The sequence below is a fragment of the Phacochoerus africanus genome, chromosome 13 (genome assembly GCF_016906955.1).
Source record: "Phacochoerus africanus isolate WHEZ1 chromosome 13, ROS_Pafr_v1, whole genome shotgun sequence".
NCBI classification, from domain to species: Eukaryota; Metazoa; Chordata; class Mammalia; order Artiodactyla; family Suidae; genus Phacochoerus; species Phacochoerus africanus.
This window is the reverse complement of record NC_062556.1, coordinates 25448806-25468409: the sequence shown is the minus strand read 5'-3', so window position 1 is coordinate 25468409 and position 19604 is coordinate 25448806. Positions and strand designations below refer to the sequence as shown.

The following is a 19604-nucleotide window of genomic DNA, read 5'->3' as shown; positions in this document are numbered from 1 at the left end:
AGGAACTCCTAAAAGAAAATTCTTGATGGTGTAATTGTAAGGATTTAGGAATAATTACAGAATTCAAAGATAAAGTATGGTAAGCATCTGCTTGAGTTACTTTTGTGCCTGGGTTTAAAATATTTTAGTAAAGAAAATGAGCATCTTTCAGAAATAAAACTTTGCAGTTGACCTTTCAAATAGAAGGTTAGTGAAAAAAGAAGTAAGTCCCAAGAAGGGTCAGTCCTTCTTCTCCTTTGAAGAATTCTTTCACTGAAGGCGGTTTCAGCTTAGGATTTACTGCTCTGAGCTCTTGGTAATTGTTTGAAATGTTAGAATTCTCAAGTGGCCCACTGTAGTACTGTCTCTGCCTTCATCTGGCCTCCTTTGTAGGTTTTAGGATTATATGTAAAGGTATGTAGTCCAACCCAAGCTGATGTTTAGAACTTGAGCTTTATTAAAAATAAGGCTAGGAGTTCCTGTCGTGGTGCAGTGGTTAATGAATCCGACTAGGAACCATGAGGTTGCGGGTTCAATCCCTGGTCTTGCTCAGTGGGTTAAGGATCCGGCGTTACCATGAGCTGTGGTGTAGGTTGCAGATGCAGCTCGGATCCCTCGTTGCTGTGGCTCTGGAGTAGGCTGGAATAGCTCTGATTCGACCCCTAGCGTGGGAATCTCCATATGCCGCGGGAGTGGCCCTAGAAAAGGCAAAAAGACAAAAAAAAAAAAGCTGCCCTCAAAGTATTCAGAATAATATTTTAAACCATTTTGTCATTCAAGAATTGAGCTTTCTTTTCCTTTTTTTTGAGGTGTTTAATTTCTCATTATTATTTTTTTCATTATTTTAGTGTGCTGATTTGTATCTGAACCAGAGCAACAATATGTATTTCTAAAACTTTTTGATAAGATCTAGCATTTCTGATACATCAAAACCATAGGATGTTCATAACTTTATCTTCTTATCAGATTGACACCTGCTTTATGATGACAGATTTTCTATAAAGGAAATAGAGTTGCTTATTGCCCTAGTTGGTCTAGTTATTATTTCTTAAGCCCAGAGACTTTTGTAGCCTTTTTATATGTATGAGCCTCCTATTAAGTCTCTTCCAGCAACTCTTAGAAGTAATAGGTGGGAGAATCTGGGTGAGAAGAGAAGACCTAACAGGAAATTCCTAAAGAAAACCACGCTTTTAAGCAGTGAGTAAGCATTTCTTAATTTTTTGTTGACTTGTCTTACTTTTGATTCAAGCCTCATTTTGACAGCCTAAGCGGTTCCTTCCAGCATTCCTCCTGTATTGGCCCTCACCCCAAAGTGAGAGAACTAGTGTTTTTGATGAGAGGAAAGACGAGTTAAAAGGCATGAGATGTATGTTAAAACTAGGTACCTAGTTTCTGCAGTGACCATGTCTAGTTTGTGTTTGGCTAAAGCGCAGGAAGCATAACTTTACCTGTTTGCCTGTTTGCATCATCTAGTATTTGGAGACTTAAACATCACCCCCAAGGTAGTTCTAGGTGATCTTTGCGGTACTGGGGTAATTCTCTGTCTTGGCTGTGGTAGTGCTTACACAAATCTACATGTGATACAGTCACATGAAACTATACACACACATTACACCAGTGTCAGGGGTCTGGTATTATTACTATAGTTGTAATAGTTATGTAGGCTGTAACCTTTGGGGGAAACTGAGGGAAGCGTGTATGGAACATCTCTGTGTTACCTTTGCAACTTCCTTTATCTGTAATGATTTCAAAATACAAAGTTAAAAAAGAAAATCAACCTCTGAGCAGGTTCCTGAGACACAGGGCTTTCAAGTGGAAAAACTGAGAAAGGCTCAGACAAACTGGGCTGCGTCGGTGACCCTGTTAGTGGAAGACATTGACTGGAGAGAGGAAGCCTGTGGGCTGTTACTGATAAAGAGGCGGCTTAAATGTTTGTGGTTCCACAAGGCTCCCTCCAAGGCTTGACCGAAACGCGTCTGCTCCTGCTGCTAGGAGTACCTCTTGAAACTCGTTGTCTGTCTTTTGGCACATAAATGTTCCTCCCCCTCAAAGAAGTCCTGTAATTTCTTAGATGTTTGCATCTCATCCTGTGTTCACGATGTTGGGCACTGCCATTGCTCCCCGCTTGTATTGAATTTTAAGATAATGTGATGTACCTTCACCATGAACTGTGTAATTCCTTGATTAAAGAACAAGTTTATGTTACTATTTGGTTAATTGATGAGACGAATGCCACTTTCAAATATAACATTAAAGCATGATTCTTGAAGTAGTAAATAGAAACTAATGTGAAATGTTCATTTTTTTCCCTCATTTCTTGCCCTGCACACCGTGCGGTTTTATTCTTTTTATCTTAGCATTCTTCCCTGAAAGTCTCTTAATGTCCCTCTGTGTATAGTGTATTTCTAATTACCTAGACAACTAAAATTATCCCGTGATCTGCACAAATGACTCATGTGCCCTCTGCGCACTGAGTTAGAGGGAGAACGAAGTGGTAGGAGAGTTTGATGTGTGTTGATGTAATGAGTCAGTCATTCTCCTATATGTTTTTGGAGACGCTAAAATAAAAGAGAAAGGCAATGAAGGTGGAGATGCATGTAGGGAAGAAGATGAAAGAATAAATTGTTTTGTTGGGGAAGTTACTCATCTTCTGTCCGTGGAAGGGCTTACTTCTTAACCCTTTTGAGGCCATGGACCCCTTGAGAAGTGGATGAAAGCCTCAAGCTCTCTCCTTAGGAAACTATTAGTCTTCTTATTTATACATAGACTACAGATGAAGAACCTTTCCTAAAATGGAATGTAGATTAATGGGGTTTCAGGGAGTGAGTGCGAAGATAATGCTCGGCGTTTGTAAAGCAGTTTACTGTTTAGAGTGAACTTTGTTTATTCGATCCCTTAAGAACCTCATGAAATGGGCTGTGTGTATGTCTTTATTCCTAACTGCAATAATTGAGGCGCTAGGACATTGAAAGAACACGGGTCTGATAGGAAAGCTTCTCTCTTAGGCTGGCCAGTGCTGTGCTTACTGAGTGTCCACTGTGCCAGCAGTGGGGACGGATGTGACAGGCTTGCTCATGGCTGAGTTGAACGGTCTGATTTGTACACATTCATTGTGAACCTGTACGTATTTCGTCTCCGCTCAGAGCTCTGTTTACCTCTGCCGGGCTGATTTGGGGGGGATACTGAGGAAAAGCATTTCATTAAACTAAGTATGTTGTAACTTCCAGGTTTAAAAAATGACCTGATCATCTGACTTATTACACAGAAATCGAGTATCATCACAAAGTCGTGATTCCAAGGGATGGGCACGGATTGCAGGGAGAAGACCTTACGTTGAGCACAAAGAGCTCCTTGATGTCCTTTATATTTTAAACACCAGAGGGGGCAACCGTGTGAAATCGTGGCTGCTTACATTATTTTGGGGGCTTTCTGTAATTCTCAAAAGTAGAGATTACTGACATAGGTGTAAGGATTAATTTTGTGGTTTTGTCTTTAAGCATTTTTTTGAGATCACCGACGATCAGTTTGACTTCCATACTTACTGCATGAGAAAGATGACCCTTCGTGCCTACATTGACCTTTTGAGACTAGAGGATGTACTCAGGAGACATGCCTTCTATTTCAGGGCTGCTAGATCAGCTATTGAAATATACTTGAAATTGTATGATAATCCCTTAACCTGTGAAAGCAAACAACAAGAAATAAATGCAGGTAACTGAAAAGGAACTTGCCTAGAGAGAGGTGAAAAGAACACGAAATTTTGGAATGTTAATGGAATGTTAGAAAAATATATTATCAGATGGATGTGAAGTTAGTTATATGATCAGATAACTGATAGACCAAAAAAGGGAGTTCCCATTGTGGCGCAGTGGTTAACGAATCCGACTAGGAACCATGCGGTTTCGGGTTCGATCCCTGGCCTCACTCAGGGGGTTAAGGATCTGGTGTTGCCATGAGCTGTGGTGTAGGTCGCAAGACGTGGCTCGGATCCCAAGTGGCTGTGGCTCTGGCGTAGGCCGGTGGCTACAGCTCCGATTGGACCCCTAGCCTGGGAACCTCCATATGCCGTGGGAGCAGCCCTAGAAAAGGCAAAAAGACAAAAAAAAGGGGGGGGGGTATTTGAGAAGTAGCAGTATGGAGGCAAATTTCTGGTCAGATCACATGTGTTTATGTGCAGTGACTCACTTATCCTTGATCTAGTCCAAGAGGCTAGTTGATGTCATCAGCTCCACTTCATCCATCTGGGGACCTGAGACCAAGAGAGAGATGAAGTGGTTTGCCTATACCCATGTATTGTGTAGGGGGCAGAACCAGGCCGGAATTGGTTAATTGTAGTTGATGCGGCATCTGCTCCTGCCTTTTGTGTGCCAGGTTTGAAATAGTCATTAGACACTTTCTGAAGACTTTTATCTAGTTGCCTCCCCCAAAGCTGTGCTTGCAGTATGTATTGAATAAGAATATGAGGAGAATGGAAACATTGATGCAGAATTTTCATTCATTCGGACATTTATAGAAAACCTGTCAGCCAAAGAACTGAAGAAAATGCTTAGCAAACAGAGAAGAGCGCAAAAAAAGGCTAAATTAGAAGAAGAGAGAAAATACGCGGAAAGGGAACGTCAGCAAAAAAATCAAAAGAAGAAAAAGGATGAAGAAGAAGAGGAAACTAGTGATCTCAAAGAAGAACTTACACCTGAAAAATTAGAAAGAGTGAGATGAATTTACTGTCTTTATTTGGTGAAATTTATGTTATTGGGTTCCCTTCTAACCATAAACATGAGTTATTTAAATCTGTAATCCTTTGTGGTATTTGTAGGATTAGCCAAATCACTGTGATTGTCATCAGTTATTTTTGAGTGATAATATGCAGATTTTGGCTGGTACAAATTATAGACAGAACTGTAGTTATAGTAGGCGGAATCCTGGCCTTCTAAAGGTGTCCACGTTCTAATCCTTGGAAACTGAGTATATTGCATTACATGGCAGAATTAAGGCGCAAATGGATTTTTTATTGGTTGTGCCTATGGCATGGGGAAGTTCCTGGGCCAAGGATCGAACCTGTGCCACAGTAGCAACCAGAGCTTGTGACAGTGATGATGCTGGATCCTTAACCTGCTAAACCATCAGGGAACTCTGAGAAATTTGTACTCCCATTTTTCTTTTGGCCATGCCTTCGGTATGAAAGTTACCCAACCCAGAGATCAAATGCGGGCAGCCCAAGCTGCTGCAGTGACAATGCCAGACCCTTAACCTCTGGACTCCAAAAAAGACTCCAGAATTATTATCAGGAAAGCAGTAGAGCTATTCCCCTTTTAAAAGTTATTGACCCTTGACTTTGAATTTGCTTGTAGTTCACAGTTTAAAATTTTCTTTCTTGCTCATTGGGTTATATAAAGAGAACTGTCTAAATGACCTCAAGTATGTGTTAATATAAAATTGGGGGGAGAAATTTGACTTGTGTAACTGCTTTTTAAGTGTAATCATTTTTCTTTCTTTTTCAAAATAGATAGAAAATCCGTTAGAAGAAGCTATCAAGTTTCTTATACCTCTTAAGAACCTTGTTGCTGATAACATTGACACTCATCTATTAGCATTTGAAATATATTTTAGAAAAGGTAATAGTTTGAATTCAGACTTTTCGAATTAATTTTATCGATGACCATATATTTGTCATATAGATCATATTTATGAGTTAGATCTATTTTTGTTTCTTACTCGTTTCCGCCTTTTACAGTCCCCTTTACCTTTGCTACTCAAAGCTTTACTGAGTAATAAATTAGAATATTATGGTCCAATGAGTCATTTGAAGTCTTACAAATTATTTACCTGAAGCAATTCTTCATGATTTTTCCATTACTTCTTTAAAAAATAAAAGTTGCCTTTGATAACCAAAGTCAGCTTTGAATTCTGCTCATGGGAAAGGTGACATTTCATTACTGAATTCAGAGTGAGGCTAAAATAAAGTGAAGAAAATAACATACCATAGATATTGAGGCAGTTACTGTTGTATTTTTTTTTTCTGACATAGGGAAGTTTCTGTTAATGCTGCAGTCTGTCAAACGAGCTTTTGCCATCGACAGTAATAACCCATGGTTACATGAATGTTTAATTAAATTTTCTAAGTCTGGTAAGTATAAAAAAGGTAACATGCTAGCAAAGAAATGTAGAAAATAGTGCATTTTAAGCTAGAATGAATGAATGAATGTATATTCCAAAGTAGCAATAATATTTTGATTATGTGCAATATATATCAAGCTTAATAATAAATAGGACTGTATTTCAATTGATTTCGTTTTAAAGGACAGACCAAAATTTTTTACAATTTTCAAATTTTCTCTTGTTAATAGTGTCTAATCATAGTAATCTTCCAGACATTGTGAGCCAAGTTCTATCTCAAGAAATGCAGAAAATATTTGTCAACAAGGATGTGGAAAGTTTTAATGAGGATTTTCTCAAACGCAATGCTACCTCCCTTCAGCATCTCCTTTCAGGTTGGTTATGTAGCTAGCTCCCAGGGTTAAAATGGTTATGGGAAAAAAGAATGTGAATGAAAAAAAAGTTTGAAAAGATGATCAACCTCATTAATTGTGAAAGAAAAAGAAGTGAACACAGTACCATTTTTTAAACATTTTTATTTTTTATTTTTTCAATGATCCACAATACCATTTTGATCTCTCAAATTAGGAAAGATTATTTTTGTTAGGAAAAAGGAGGTTGAAGTATGAGAAAGATGTGGTGTATAAGCACTGGTGTATTTTATCACCACAGGAGTGAGTGGGCCTGGTCTCGTGGCAGAGCAGTGTGGCCTTCTTATCCAGAGCTTTACATTACACGAAATGTGTCTTTTTAGAGACTTTTATGCAGACTTAACATAGAGTACAGTTTCAGTTATGTAACAATACACATGACATAAAAGCTCAAAGAAGTGGATACCAAAGCTTTAATGGTTGCCTTTGTATATTGAAGGGACCTATTTTTGAGTGACCTGTTTTTTCCTTGTGTTTCTATTGCTTTATCTATTTTGTGTTTTGAGGGTTTATTATATCCTGCCTTGTTACAGGAAGGATTTTAGGCGGTTTATACAAATACAGAGATGGCATAAATGCAAACTGGGGAAAAGATTGTGGAAGAGGAGTTGGGGACAAAATGAGTGAAGTATCTAATGTAATTTAGTATGCTTCTCCTTGGAGCCACATATTTAAATCTTTTAATCTAAGCTTTCTTGTTGTAAAAGGAAACTTCTTGGTTTTATGGGAAAAAGTTAATTCCTGTGAAAAACGACAGCACTTCTTGGTAGTAAGGGCAGATAGGATTTCTCTTCAAGAACAGATAATGGAAGGAGACACTTCTTGATTAGCATAATGGGAAATGCCTTTCTAAACATAATATGAAATTCTCAGGAAAAGATACTTTTGCTACATTTTTTAAAAAAACCATAAAGAGAGTTCCCATCATGGCTCAGTGGTAATGAAACCGACTAGGATCCATGAGGTTGCTGGTTCAGTTCCTGTCCCTGCTCAGTAGTTTAAGGATCCGGTGTGGCCGTGAGCTGTGGTGTAGGTTGCAGACGCGGCTCAGATCTTGCATTGCTGTGGCTGTGGGGTAGGCCGGTAGCTGTAGCTCCGATTGGACCCCTAGCCTGTGAACTTCCATTGTGACACGGGTGCAGCCCTGAAAAAAATAAATAAATAAAAAGTCATTAAAAAAAGACCAGAGGAGTTCCCGTTGTGGCGCAGTGGTTAACAAATCCGACTAGGAACCATGAGGTTGCAGGTTCGATCCCTGCCCTTGCTCAGTGGGTTAACGATCCGGCGTTGCCGTGAGCTGTGGTGTAGGTTGCAGATGCGGCTCGGATCCCGAGTTGCTGTGGCTGTGGTGTAGACCAGAGGCTACAGCTCCGATTCGACCCCTAGCCTGGGAACCTCCGTATGCCGCGGGAGCGGCCCTAGAAATGGCAAAAAGACAAATAAATAAATAAACAATTTTCTTAAAAAAAATAAAATAAAAATAAAAAAAGACCAAAAAGCCAACTGGGAAAAATATTCACAGGAACAGAACTGATTAAAAACTCTAGTAATATACATACCATTCTTATAAATTAATAATAAAAATATAAGTAAAAGCTCAATAGAAAAAAAATGTGCAGAGAAGATGGACCATGTTCTTTTTAAGGGGAAGGTAAACTGAATTTTATTATAAAACATCTTTAAAAGTATTTTCTTTGTGAATATGCAAAGATTTTCCTGTTGTCCATAGATCACACTGCTCTTTGATGATAATCAGTTCCTTAGGTGTATCTTCTTTAAAAGTGCATTTAGTCGAAATATTGATTGATGCCACAGGGTAGCCCATATTTACATTTTGAATTATTTCTGAGGGGTGGGGTTGTTAAATCTGATCTCCTGGTAAATGTTTCACGGTGATCTCTTTGTGACAGAAAAAGCCCGATGGTGTGGTAGGGTATTGCTGTAGTATAAACAGCTCCATCGTTGCCCCAGCTCTCAATGGGATGGCATGGACTAGGGCGTTGGTACAAGAGGTCACAGGTGGTGGCCTCCCACCGCCCCTGCTGGCTGGATGCTTGGAACCACATTCAAGTCACTGGTCAGTGTGAAACAGACGTGAGATGCAGGAATGTACTTATTGCTAGATGTGTTGGTATTTCAGGTGCTAAGATGATGTATTTTCTGGACAAGTCAAGGCAAGAGAAAGCCATTGCTATTGCCACCAGACTGGATGAAACCATAAGAGATAAAAATGTAAAGGTGAGATTTTTTACAGACTGATTCCCACAGATTGTGGCTGCTAGGGATCTAACAGCATGTCTCACAATGTCATTCCTGAGTGGGCCTTCAGAGGTGTGTCTGGATTCGAATCTCAGCTCCTCCCCCAGTTCTGAGCTGCGTCTTATCAGGCTAGTTACCTCTTGGCTTCCTTTTCCTCCTTTATGAGGCTGTAAATGACCGTCTCAGAGTTTGTGTGAGGCTCAACTGCCCTAGTGACCTGTGAAGGGCTTGCCGCCTGGGAAGCACTCAGTAAAAGAGGACTCTTGTTATTCCTAAAGGACCCTTGCAGTGATCACAGTTTCAGAGATGCGCTTTTTCAGTTTAAGAAGTTTGCTTTTTTAAGGCTTTGTAGAATTGATTGTTTCAATGTTCCTTTTTGGAGATGATGACTTACTATACATAGCAAGAAGTTATTTTAGAAGGAGGCCTTACTGGTTTTCTCTTGCTTAAGTAACAGATTTTAATTAAAGTAATGATCAGACTTTAAACTTTTTTTTTTTTTTAATTCTTCCCTTGTTTAAATAGACTTTAATAAAGGTTTCTGAGGCACTGCTTGATGGGAGCTTTGGGAACTGTACTTCACAATATGAGGAATACAGGGTGGCCTGTCACAACCTGCTGCCTTTTACGTCTGCTTTCCTGCCTGCTGTGAGTGAAGTCCACGGTCACAGTGCAGCCCGAAACCTCACAGCTAACTCTGATGTCTTGGCAAATGAAATTGGAAATCTCACAGAAAGCTGACTCCTGTAAGACTCAAATCAGGGTTTCTTTTCCAGCTTGTCTTTTATTATGGGTATGAAAGGAAATACAGCTGACCCTTGAACAACATGGGTTTGAATTGTGAGGGTCCATTTATTTGCGGATTCTTTTTGAGACCGTGTGGAGAGTTGGTGTACCTAATTCTTGCTTTTGTTCAGCGATCAACTCTAATTGGATAGAATTTTTTTTTTTTTTTTTAAACTTTTGGTCACCCCATGATGTATGGAAATCCCAGGCCAGGGATCAGATGCAAGCCGCAGTTGCAGCAGGGCCGGATCCTTTAACCCACTTTGCCAGGCTGGGGATCGAACCTGTGTCCTGCCACTGCAGAGACGCTGCTGGTCCCAGAGCGCCCACTGTGAGCACTCTGGATAGAATTTTTAAACAAAGTATTCTGTAAGCTTATTCTTTATCTGACTCTGCCAGTGTACATAAATGTCTGTTAAAATGACCTGTTCGTGTTGGTCGTGTTTTCTTAAACTTTTGAATTAGCAACATTGTGGTGGATGCTGTCACTTCATATCCAACATGATAATGATTTCTTCATTAAATTGTATACAGCTCCATTGTTTTGAGATCCGAGTTTCATTTCAGAATCTATGTTTTGATCCTTATTGGTTTGTTTTGTTACTGTTTTTTTGCTTTTTAATTAAAGCGCATCAATATTAAAGTGTTAACTGTATGTCAAAAATGATATGGAACTCCTTTTGGCAAATATTTATTTAAAATTTACATCAGCTTAAAACCTTTTGTCCACCTTGCTTTTTGGGGGGCTTACTGCTTCCTTTTTAATCCATGAAAAAGATATTTTCTGTTGAATAAGAGTACTCCAACTGTATTTATGAGTGATGTGCTTGAAGGGAGCATAATAGGGCAGAATACAATTATAATGAAACATTCTCATTCTTAGAGCCATGCATTGACTATTAAATACATTTTTATATCAGCAGAATGAGAATTTAAACTCTCAACTAGTTTAACTATTAAAACATGGTATCGTTGAGCAATTTTGGGGGGGTAGCTTTTTGTTCTGTCTTGTACAGAAAACAAGAATAGAGTCATTTAATATGTTTCAGAACTGTATAAATATATCTGTAACATTAGTACTTTCTTTTAAGGCAAATATAAATTCAAAAGGGGAGATTTTATGGAGGGAAACAGTTCTAATTAAGATGGTTTTCCTTCACTCTAATATTTAGATTAGAAACTCACTGTAAAATAATGCCAGCCTCTATAATGCTGTAATAAATTATTTTGCACACAGTTGCTTGCTTGCGTTTTTTTGTTACCGCTTAACACTGTCAAAGTATTTTTGCAAAATATGTTTTCTTTGAGGGAGAAAAAACTTGGAATTAACTTAATGTTTACAAGTTTATTAAAAAAAAAAAAAAATCCAGGAGTTCCTGTCATGGCACAGCAGAAACGAATCTGACTGGGAACCATGAGGTTGTGGGTTCAATCCCTGGCCTCGCTCAATGGGTTAAAGATCCAGCATTGCTGTGAGCTGTGGTGTAGGTCGAAGATGCGGCTCAGATCCCGTGTTGCTCTGGCTGTGGTGTAGGCCGGCAGCAACAGCTCCGATTCGACCCCTAGCCTGGGAACCTCCATATGCCGCGGGTACAGCCCTAATAAGACCCCCCCCCAAAAAAAAAAAAAATTCCTCATACCAGTATATTCTGTTGCCACAGCAGCTGAGCTTTAGTGTTTCAATAATAGTAGAACTAAATATCCTGGGAAATGTGACTTGCCATATTACTTTCAGCAAGATTCCATTTCTATAAAAGGTGGCAGTTAATGGTAATTAATGTGGAAAATTGTACTTTGGACAGCAGTGTTTAAAATGTATTCCATTGGGAAGTTCCCATTGTGGCTCAGCAGGTTGAGAACATGACTAGTATCCATGAGGATGTGGGTTCAATCCCTGGCTTAAGGATCTAGCATTGCTGTGAGCTGCCTGGATGGAAGATGTGGCTTGAATCCTGTGTTGCTGTAGCTGTAGGCCTGCAGCTGCAGCTCTGATTTGACCCCTAGCCCAGGAACTTCCATATGCCGTGGGTGCAGCCATAAAAACAAACACAAAAAAACCCCTCAAATCAGAAGCAAACTCAATTTATCTGGTGGAAAGCAGAAAAAGAGAGGAACAGAGATGAGTGAGTGGAAAATAAGGTGGCAGAAAGTCTAACGAAATACTGATTACAGTAAGTTAAATTAACCAATTAGGAAAGTCAGATTCTCATATTGTGTTAGAAATTGTTTACAAGGAACACACAAGGATGGAACTAGGCTAATATGAACTGGGATAAAGGTGGAGTGATAATCTGAATAGAATTTAGTGCAAAATATAGTGGCAAAGATTATACATTGATCAGAAAATACAAATTTAACAAAAATTTTTAGCCATAGTGATAGGTGTTAGTTGGACTTAATGTGGTGCTTATTTCCCAATATATATACATATAGTAAATCATGTACACCTGAAACTAATGAAATGTTATAGTCATACCAATAAAATATGAAAAGACATATACACTTATAGCTTTAAATTATGTCAAGCAAAAACAGACTGCTGAAGAGAGAAGTTGCAGAGTTTTGTTTAGGCCGTGTTTTATCCATGAAATAACTTCTACTGGACAGTCTCTTTAATAGATTTGGTTCTCAACAGTTTGTTAGAGAAACTGAATATAATCACTAAGAGCATACCTTCCAGCCCTCTCTCCTTCCCCCTGAGTGGGTAGTTATTAGGTCTAGCATACAAATTTCCATTAATATTTTAGCTGTAGTTTGTGACTTTGCCCTTTAGAATATTGTCTCCAGGTAAGCAAAGTATCTTTGTAGTATCTGAATTTTTATTTTATTTTTTGTCTTTTTGCCTTTTCTAGAGCCGTTCCCTCAGCATATCGAGGCTCCCAGGCCAAGGGTCTAATCAGAGCTGCAGCCACCAGCTCACGCCAGAGCCGCAGCAACGCAGGATCCAAGCCACGTCTATGACCTACACCACAGCTCACGGCAATGCCGGATCCTTAACCCACTGAGCAAGGCCAGGGATCAAACTCGAAACCTCATGGTTCCTAGGCGGATTCACGATGGGAACTCCCTATAGTATCTGAATTCGGTTATTGTTACCTTTGGCTCCTGAGAGCCTCTGAATCTACAGCCATATAAGCAGTTCACTTCAGATTTCAGACTGGTTGGAGTTCTTATCCTCAGAGACTGCCTTTGAAAGGAATCCTATCTGGACCATTGCTGAATTCTGAAAGTCTGCTCCCCTATCCTCATCCTACTCCTAATCCACCAGGTATCTGTTGGTATTGATACTCTTGGACCTGTAGCCACTGTCTTAGGGACCACTCAAGGCAGAAATCCCTCTGGCTTGTTCTCATCCCCCCTTTCTGTTTTCCCTTCCTTAGCCAAGCCTCCTTCCATGCCTCTTTCTTGTATTCTTTGCAATTTGTCCTCTGGAAATAGTCTATTCCGTGGTTAGCAGAGTTCTATACATCTTCAGTTTCTGCCTTCAACCTTTCCCTTTTTCTTGACCTTAACTGAAAACTCACTGAATCACTCATTACGCAGTTCTTTCATGTGGAGGCTGTTTATTTACTCCCTCTGGATCTGGAGAGATGACTTATAGTATCCTCACTCCCAATTGCTGCTTCCAGCCCATTCTTCCTCTACTGTTGTGCAAAACCCCATGTTTCTTTGAGGTTAATGCCACGGGGCTGTACAGCCCTTGTCCCATCTCTCTCTCTCTCTCTCTCTCTCTTTATAAGGTGGAAATAATATCTAGTTCTATATTTTTTAATGAGTGTAGTTGATTTACAGTGTCGTACCAGTTTCTGCTGTACAGCAACCTAGTCCCATTTTTATTGCTGTCATTTATATTATACCTCCCTGACTCACACACTTTGCTCTCCAATCATGGTGAAATGCTGGGGTGGTTTTAGCATCTATTTGTTGCATCTTTCAACACTGCCCTCTCTCTCTCTTTCTTTTTTTCTTTTTAGGCCCCCACCAGGGGCATATGGAGATTCCCAGGTCAGGGGTCAAATCTGAGCTGTAGCCGCCAGCCTACGCCACAGCCACAGCAATACCAGATCTGAGCTGCATCTTCGACCTACACCACAGCTCACGGCCACGCTGGATTCTTAACCCACTGAGCAAGGCCAGGGATCGAACCTGCATCCTCATGGATGCTAGTCAGATCCATTTCCGCTGAGCCACAACAGGAACTGCCAGCCTGGAAAATTCAAGTCAAGAGTTCTAACAGGTCATCATATTTTTCATAGCACCTGGGTGATCAAATAATAAAAGAAGAAAGAAATTGAATTCAGAGATATATGGAGATAGGTAAAGACCTCAAGGCTCTGCATTTGTGGTCTTTTATCTACAGACCCTATTGTTTGGAATATAAATAATCTATTGCTACTAATCCTTTTTTTCATTTTTAATTTCCTGCTGGTCTTTAGAGTTGCTGTTATCATTACCCAAATCAGCCCTTTTCAGTACATATAATTAATCAGAAGCAAAGAGAACTATAGAGTTTATTTTTTTTTCAAAACTTAGAAAAATAATTTAAAATGTCCATCAGTAAAGAATTGGTAAGGTAATTGTGTGGAATATTATGCAGCCATTAAAAATGATGAAAGAGGAGTTCCCATTGTGGCTCAGCAGTAACAAACCCTTACCATGAGCTGTGGTGTAGGTTGCAGACACTGCTCAGATCCCATGTTGCTGTGGCTATGGTGCAGGCTGGCAGCTACAGCTCCGATTGGACCCCTACCCTGGGAACTTCCATATGCCACAGGTGCAGTTCTAAAAAGTCAAAAAAAAAAATGGATTTCCCTGGTGGCCTAGTGGTTAAGGACTTGGTGTTGTCACTGCTATGGCTTAGGTCACTGGTGAGTCTCGGGTTCGATCCCTGGTCCAGGAATTTTTATCTGCTTCAGGCGAAGCCAAAGAAAAAAAAAAGAAAAAGAAAATTATGCCAAAGAGGAAAGAGTTGCATGGCATCTTGAATGAAATAAGCCAGTTACATAGTAGCATGTATAGCATCCCATTGACGTCATATTGCATAGATTTATATCTTTCATGTGTGTTCATATACACATGTGTGTTTTCTGTATTGTTTACTTCACAATGAATATAGATAATTATGATTATAAATAAAAAGTTATTTTACAAAAAATTGATAAAGATACTTACTTTAGCATTCTCTATAATAGAAAATATTCATGAAGTACTATATTAGGGTTCTCCAGAGAAACAGAACCAATAGGATATGTGCAGAAATAGATGTATAAGAGGAGTTTTGTTTATTATTTGTCTTTTGTCTTTTTAGGACCTCACGTGCAGCCTATGGAGGTTCCCAGGCTTAGGGGTCCAATCAGAGCTATAGCTGCTGGCCTACGCCTCAGCCACAGCAACACAGGATCCGAGCCGAGTCTGCAACCTACATACACCACAGCTCACAGCAACGCCGGATTCTTAACCCACTGATCACGGCCAGGGATCAACCCCGAACCTCATGGTTCCTGGTCGGATTTGTTTCCGCTGCAACATGAAAGAAACTCCTATTTTTATTATTATTAGTTTTGTTTATTAGGGCTGCACCCATGGTATATGGAAGTTCCCAGGCTAGGGGTCCAATTGGAGCTGCAGCTGCTGGCCTACACCACAGCCACAGCAATACGGAATTCGAGCTGCATCTGTGACCTACGCCACAGTTCATGGCAATGCTGGATCCTTAACCCACTGAGTGAGGCCAGCGATCGAACCCACATCCTCATGAATACTAGTCGGGTTCGTTTCCACTGTGCCACAATGGGAACTCCAAGAGGAGTTTTATTATAGAAATTGGCTCACGTGATTATGGAGGCCGAGAGATGCCATAACCTGCTGTCTGCAAGCTGGAGTGTCAGGGAAGCTGATGGTATAATTCAGGCAGAGGCTCAAGGCCTGAGATCCTGGGGGGCTGCTGGTGTAAGTCCTGGTGCTCAAATGTCCAAGAACCAGGAGCTCTGATGTCTGAGGGCTGGACAGGATGGATGCCTAAGGTCAAAAAGAGAGGGTGGGAGTTCCCCCATCCGCTGCCTTATTATTATTTTTTTTTTCTTTTTTCCAGTATTTTTAGGGCCACACCCATGGCATATGGAGGTTCCCAGGCTAGGGGTCGAATCAGAGCTACAGCTGCCAGCCTATGCCACAGCCACAGCAACGCAGGATCCAGGCTGCATCTGTGACCTCCACCACAGCTCCCAGCAATGCCAGATAGTTTAACCCGCTGAGCAAGGCCAGGGATCGAACCTGCGTCCTCATGGATCCTAGTCAGGTTTGTTACTGCTGAGCCACGGCAGGAACCCCTTTACTCACTTATTCTGTGATAATCTATATGGGAAAAGAGTCTGAAAAAGAATGGACCTGTGTATGTGTATAACCGAATTACCTTGCTCTACAGCAGAAATGATCACAAGGTTGTAAATCAATTACATGTCAATAAAATTTGTAAAAAGGAACAAAATAGGTGGTTGGGGGGAACAATGGTGAATATACTAAAAGACTGAATTGTACACTCTAAAAGGGTGAGTTTATATCTCAATATAGCTATTTTTTAAAAGTAAGGGTGAAACTGGAGTTCCTGTCGTGGCCCAGGGGTTAACGAATCTGACTAGGAACCATGAGGTGGCAGGTTCGATCCCTGGCCTTGCTCAGTGGGTTGAGGATCTGGTGTTGCCGTGAGCTGCAGTGTGGGTCGCAGACGCGGCTCGGATCCCGCGTTGCTGTGGCTGTGGTGTAGGCCAGCAGCTACAGCTCTGATTAGACCCCTAGCCTGGGAACCTCCACATGCCGCAGATGCAGCCCTAAAAAGACAAAAAAAAAAAAAAAAAGGTAAGGATGAAACTGAAGTTTATGAAGTTAATACAGACACATCCAGAATGCTGGGCAACACAGGACCAGAGGCAGCGGTTCCTCAGAGAATCTTGGGTACCTCTCTGGGGACACAGTGTCTGTACGTGTTTCCTCTTTATTCCCTCTTGCGTTATTCACAGTGGCAAGCAAATCCCTCCAGTTTTGGTCTGGGTAACGGCATTACTCAATCTGATTGAAAATATAAGAGCATGGCCTTCCCATCATGGCTCAAAGGTAACAGACCTGACTAGCATCCAGGATGGGTGAGGATGAGGTTCGATCCCTGGCCTTGCTCAGTGGGTTAAGGATCTGCCATTGCCATGAGCTGTGGTGTAGGTCGAAGACGCAGCTCGGATCCCACATGGCTGTGGCTGTAGCCGTAGCATAGGCTGGCAGCTGCAGCTCTGATTCAACCTCTAGCCAGGGAACTTCCATAGGCCTCGGGTGTGGCCCTAAAAAAAGACAAAATAAATAAATAAAGAGCAAAATATAGGTTGGCTCATGAAATAAGAGGTAGAGACACTGATGAATGCTAAAAAGGGAATCTAAAATACACATTGAGGCGTTCCTGTCGTGGCTCAGTGGTAATGAACCTGACTAGTATCCATGATGACATAGGTTCAATCCCTGGCCTTACTCAGTGGGTTAAGGATCCGGTGTCAGGGTGAGCTGTGGTGTAGGTCATTAGAGGCAGCTCAGATCTGGTGTTCAGAGGCTGGCAGCTCCAGCTCCAATTTGAACCCTAGCCTGGGAACTTGCATATGCCCCGAGTGTGGCCCTAAGACGAAACAAACTATGTAATTTTAAACTAGATGTGTTAAAAATTTCAGGTTGTGTGTTAAAAACAAGTTAAATATGGAGTTTCCATTATGCTCAGCAGAAGAATCTAACCAGTATCTTCGAGGATATGGGTTTGATCCCTTGCCCCGATCCAGTGGGTTAAATGTCTGGTGTTGACCCCTAGTCTGGGAACTTCCACATGTCACAAGTGTGGCCCTAAGAAATAAAAAGTTAAATATGCTATACATTTTCATAAGTATGAAACAAAGTAAAACTTCATTGACCTTTTAAACTCTTAAGTCATATGTCCAGTGATAAATGTTACATATTATATATTGATGAATCACACATATTCCTTATTCCATTTTTTACATGTATATGGTAAAAAAATATATATAAATATATATGTGGAATATATATAATATATATAAATATATGTGGAACATATATGATACATATAAATTATATATGTATATATTTCATATGTATAGTCATTAACTTTGTTCAAATGTGCATAGGAGTTTGGAAGTAATTTTTATACTAATTCACTCAATTTTTTGAAATTCTTCTCAGTTTTATGCCAAACAAAAATTGTTTTATTTAATTTCTTAATTTTAAAATTTTTTTTGCTTTTTAGGGCCTCACCTGTGGCATATGGAGGTTCCCAGGCTAGGGATCCAATCAGACCGACAGCTGCTGGCCTACACCACAGCCACATCAGATCCAAGCCGTGTCTGTGATCTACACCACAGCTCACAGCAACGCCAGATCTTTAACCCACTGAGGGAGGCCAGGAATCAAACCCACATCCTCATGGATCCCAGCTGGGTTCACTAACTGCTGAGACATCACGGGAACTCCAGTGCCAAACATTATTTTAAATGACCTGTCAGCGGACAGCTCTAGTCGCTCTTTCTTCAATTTCAATGTAAGCAATGCAATAAAAATTACCTGACTTGCTTGCAGCAGATGCTATCAATGCCCCACCCGCATCCTGGAGGCACTAAGCATTTCAGTACTTGCAGATGGTATCCTATCTCAAATATATACATATGATCAATCCCTCAAAAGTTGTCCCTTTGCCTGAGTGTCACTGAGATAAGCATCAGGGAGTTAATACCCCTGGGGACCGCCTTTGGTCAACCACAAATGAGATTCTGAGCATAAATTCCCCAACTCCCCTGGCTCAGAATCCTGAAGTGTGTTCTACACCGTGCAGGCACATATACAAATAATTGCCACAGTATGACGACTACTATAAGGAAGGCACAGCAGGATCGAGTGGGGACAGAGAAGGGGTCGTCAATGCTACACAAAGCGTTTCTGGTAAAGAAACAATACGTTGGGAGTTCCCACCATGGCTCAGTTGTTAAAGAATCCGACTAGGAACCATGAGGTTGCGGTTCGATCCCTGGCCTCACCGAGTGGGTTGAGGATCCGGTGTTGCCGTGAGCTGTGGTGTAGGCTGATGGCTACAGCTCTAATTAAACCCTAGCCTGGAAACCTTCATATGCCAGGGTTCGGCCCTAGAAAAGAAAAATAAATAAATAAATAAATAAAAAAATAAGGAAACGATGCCTTTCCAGTAAAGGCAAACTTCGAAAAAGAGGTCACGCATGATACAGTTATTTATTTATTTATTTTTTCCTCCTTGCAAAGTATATTCTTTCATTCATTCTTTTAACTTAATGAATTGTATTACATTTAGAGATGTACAACAATCATCACGACCAAATTTTGTAGCGTTTCCATCCCAATCCCTTGGTGCATCCCCCCACCCGCCAACCTGTCTCCTTTGGAAACCATAAGTTTTTCAAAGTCTGTGAGTCAGTATCTGTTCTGCAAAGAAGTTCAGTCTGTCCTTTTTCAGATTCCACATGTCAGTGATAGCATTTGATGTTGGTGTCTCATTGTCTGACTGACTTCAGACATGATAATTAGCATGATAATTTCTTGGTCCGTCCATGTTGCTGCAAATGCCGTTATTTCTTTCCTTTTAATGGCTGAGTAATATTCCACTGTGTATATGCACCACATCTTCTTGATCCACTCCTCTGTTGATGGACATTTAGGTTGTTTCCATATCTTGGTTATTACATATGGTGCAGCAATGAACATTGGAGTACATGTGTCTTTTCGAGTCATGGTTTTCTCTGGATAGATGCCCAGGAGTGGGATGGCTGGATCAAATGGTAGTTCTAATGATACAGTTTTTTAAACAAAAACAGAAATGTGCTTATTTTGCTAAAACATTATTTATCAGTAGCTCAATGGCTACAGTCTGTCTTGTTCATTGTTTTATTCCTAGATCGAAGCGCAGTTCCTTCATATTTTAGGAACTCAACGAATATTTGTTGAATTAGAGTTATAAACCAACAGTAGGGCAGCCTCCAGTTTAGA

General features: G+C 40.5%; 1 protein-coding gene across 7 annotated transcripts in view; it reads left to right on the top strand.

Moving 5' to 3' along the window:
- Window positions 1–10784, top strand: part of NAA16 (N-alpha-acetyltransferase 16, NatA auxiliary subunit) — a 65948-nt gene extending 55164 nt beyond the window's left edge. For all 7 annotated transcript variants that reach the window (XM_047755747.1, XM_047755746.1, XM_047755743.1 and 4 more), the window contains 7 exons: window positions 3477–3690; window positions 4493–4686; window positions 5483–5591; window positions 6005–6103; window positions 6324–6467; window positions 8644–8741; window positions 9288–10784. In XM_047755747.1, coding sequence (XP_047611703.1) covers window positions 3477–3690; window positions 4493–4686; window positions 5483–5591; window positions 6005–6103; window positions 6324–6467; window positions 8644–8741; window positions 9288–9503 — 1074 coding nt within the window. In that variant the 3' untranslated portion in view covers window positions 9504–10784. The remainder of the gene's footprint in view (window positions 1–3476; window positions 3691–4492; window positions 4687–5482; window positions 5592–6004; window positions 6104–6323; window positions 6468–8643; window positions 8742–9287) is intronic.
- The last annotated feature ends 8820 nt before the right edge of the window (window positions 10785–19604 follow it).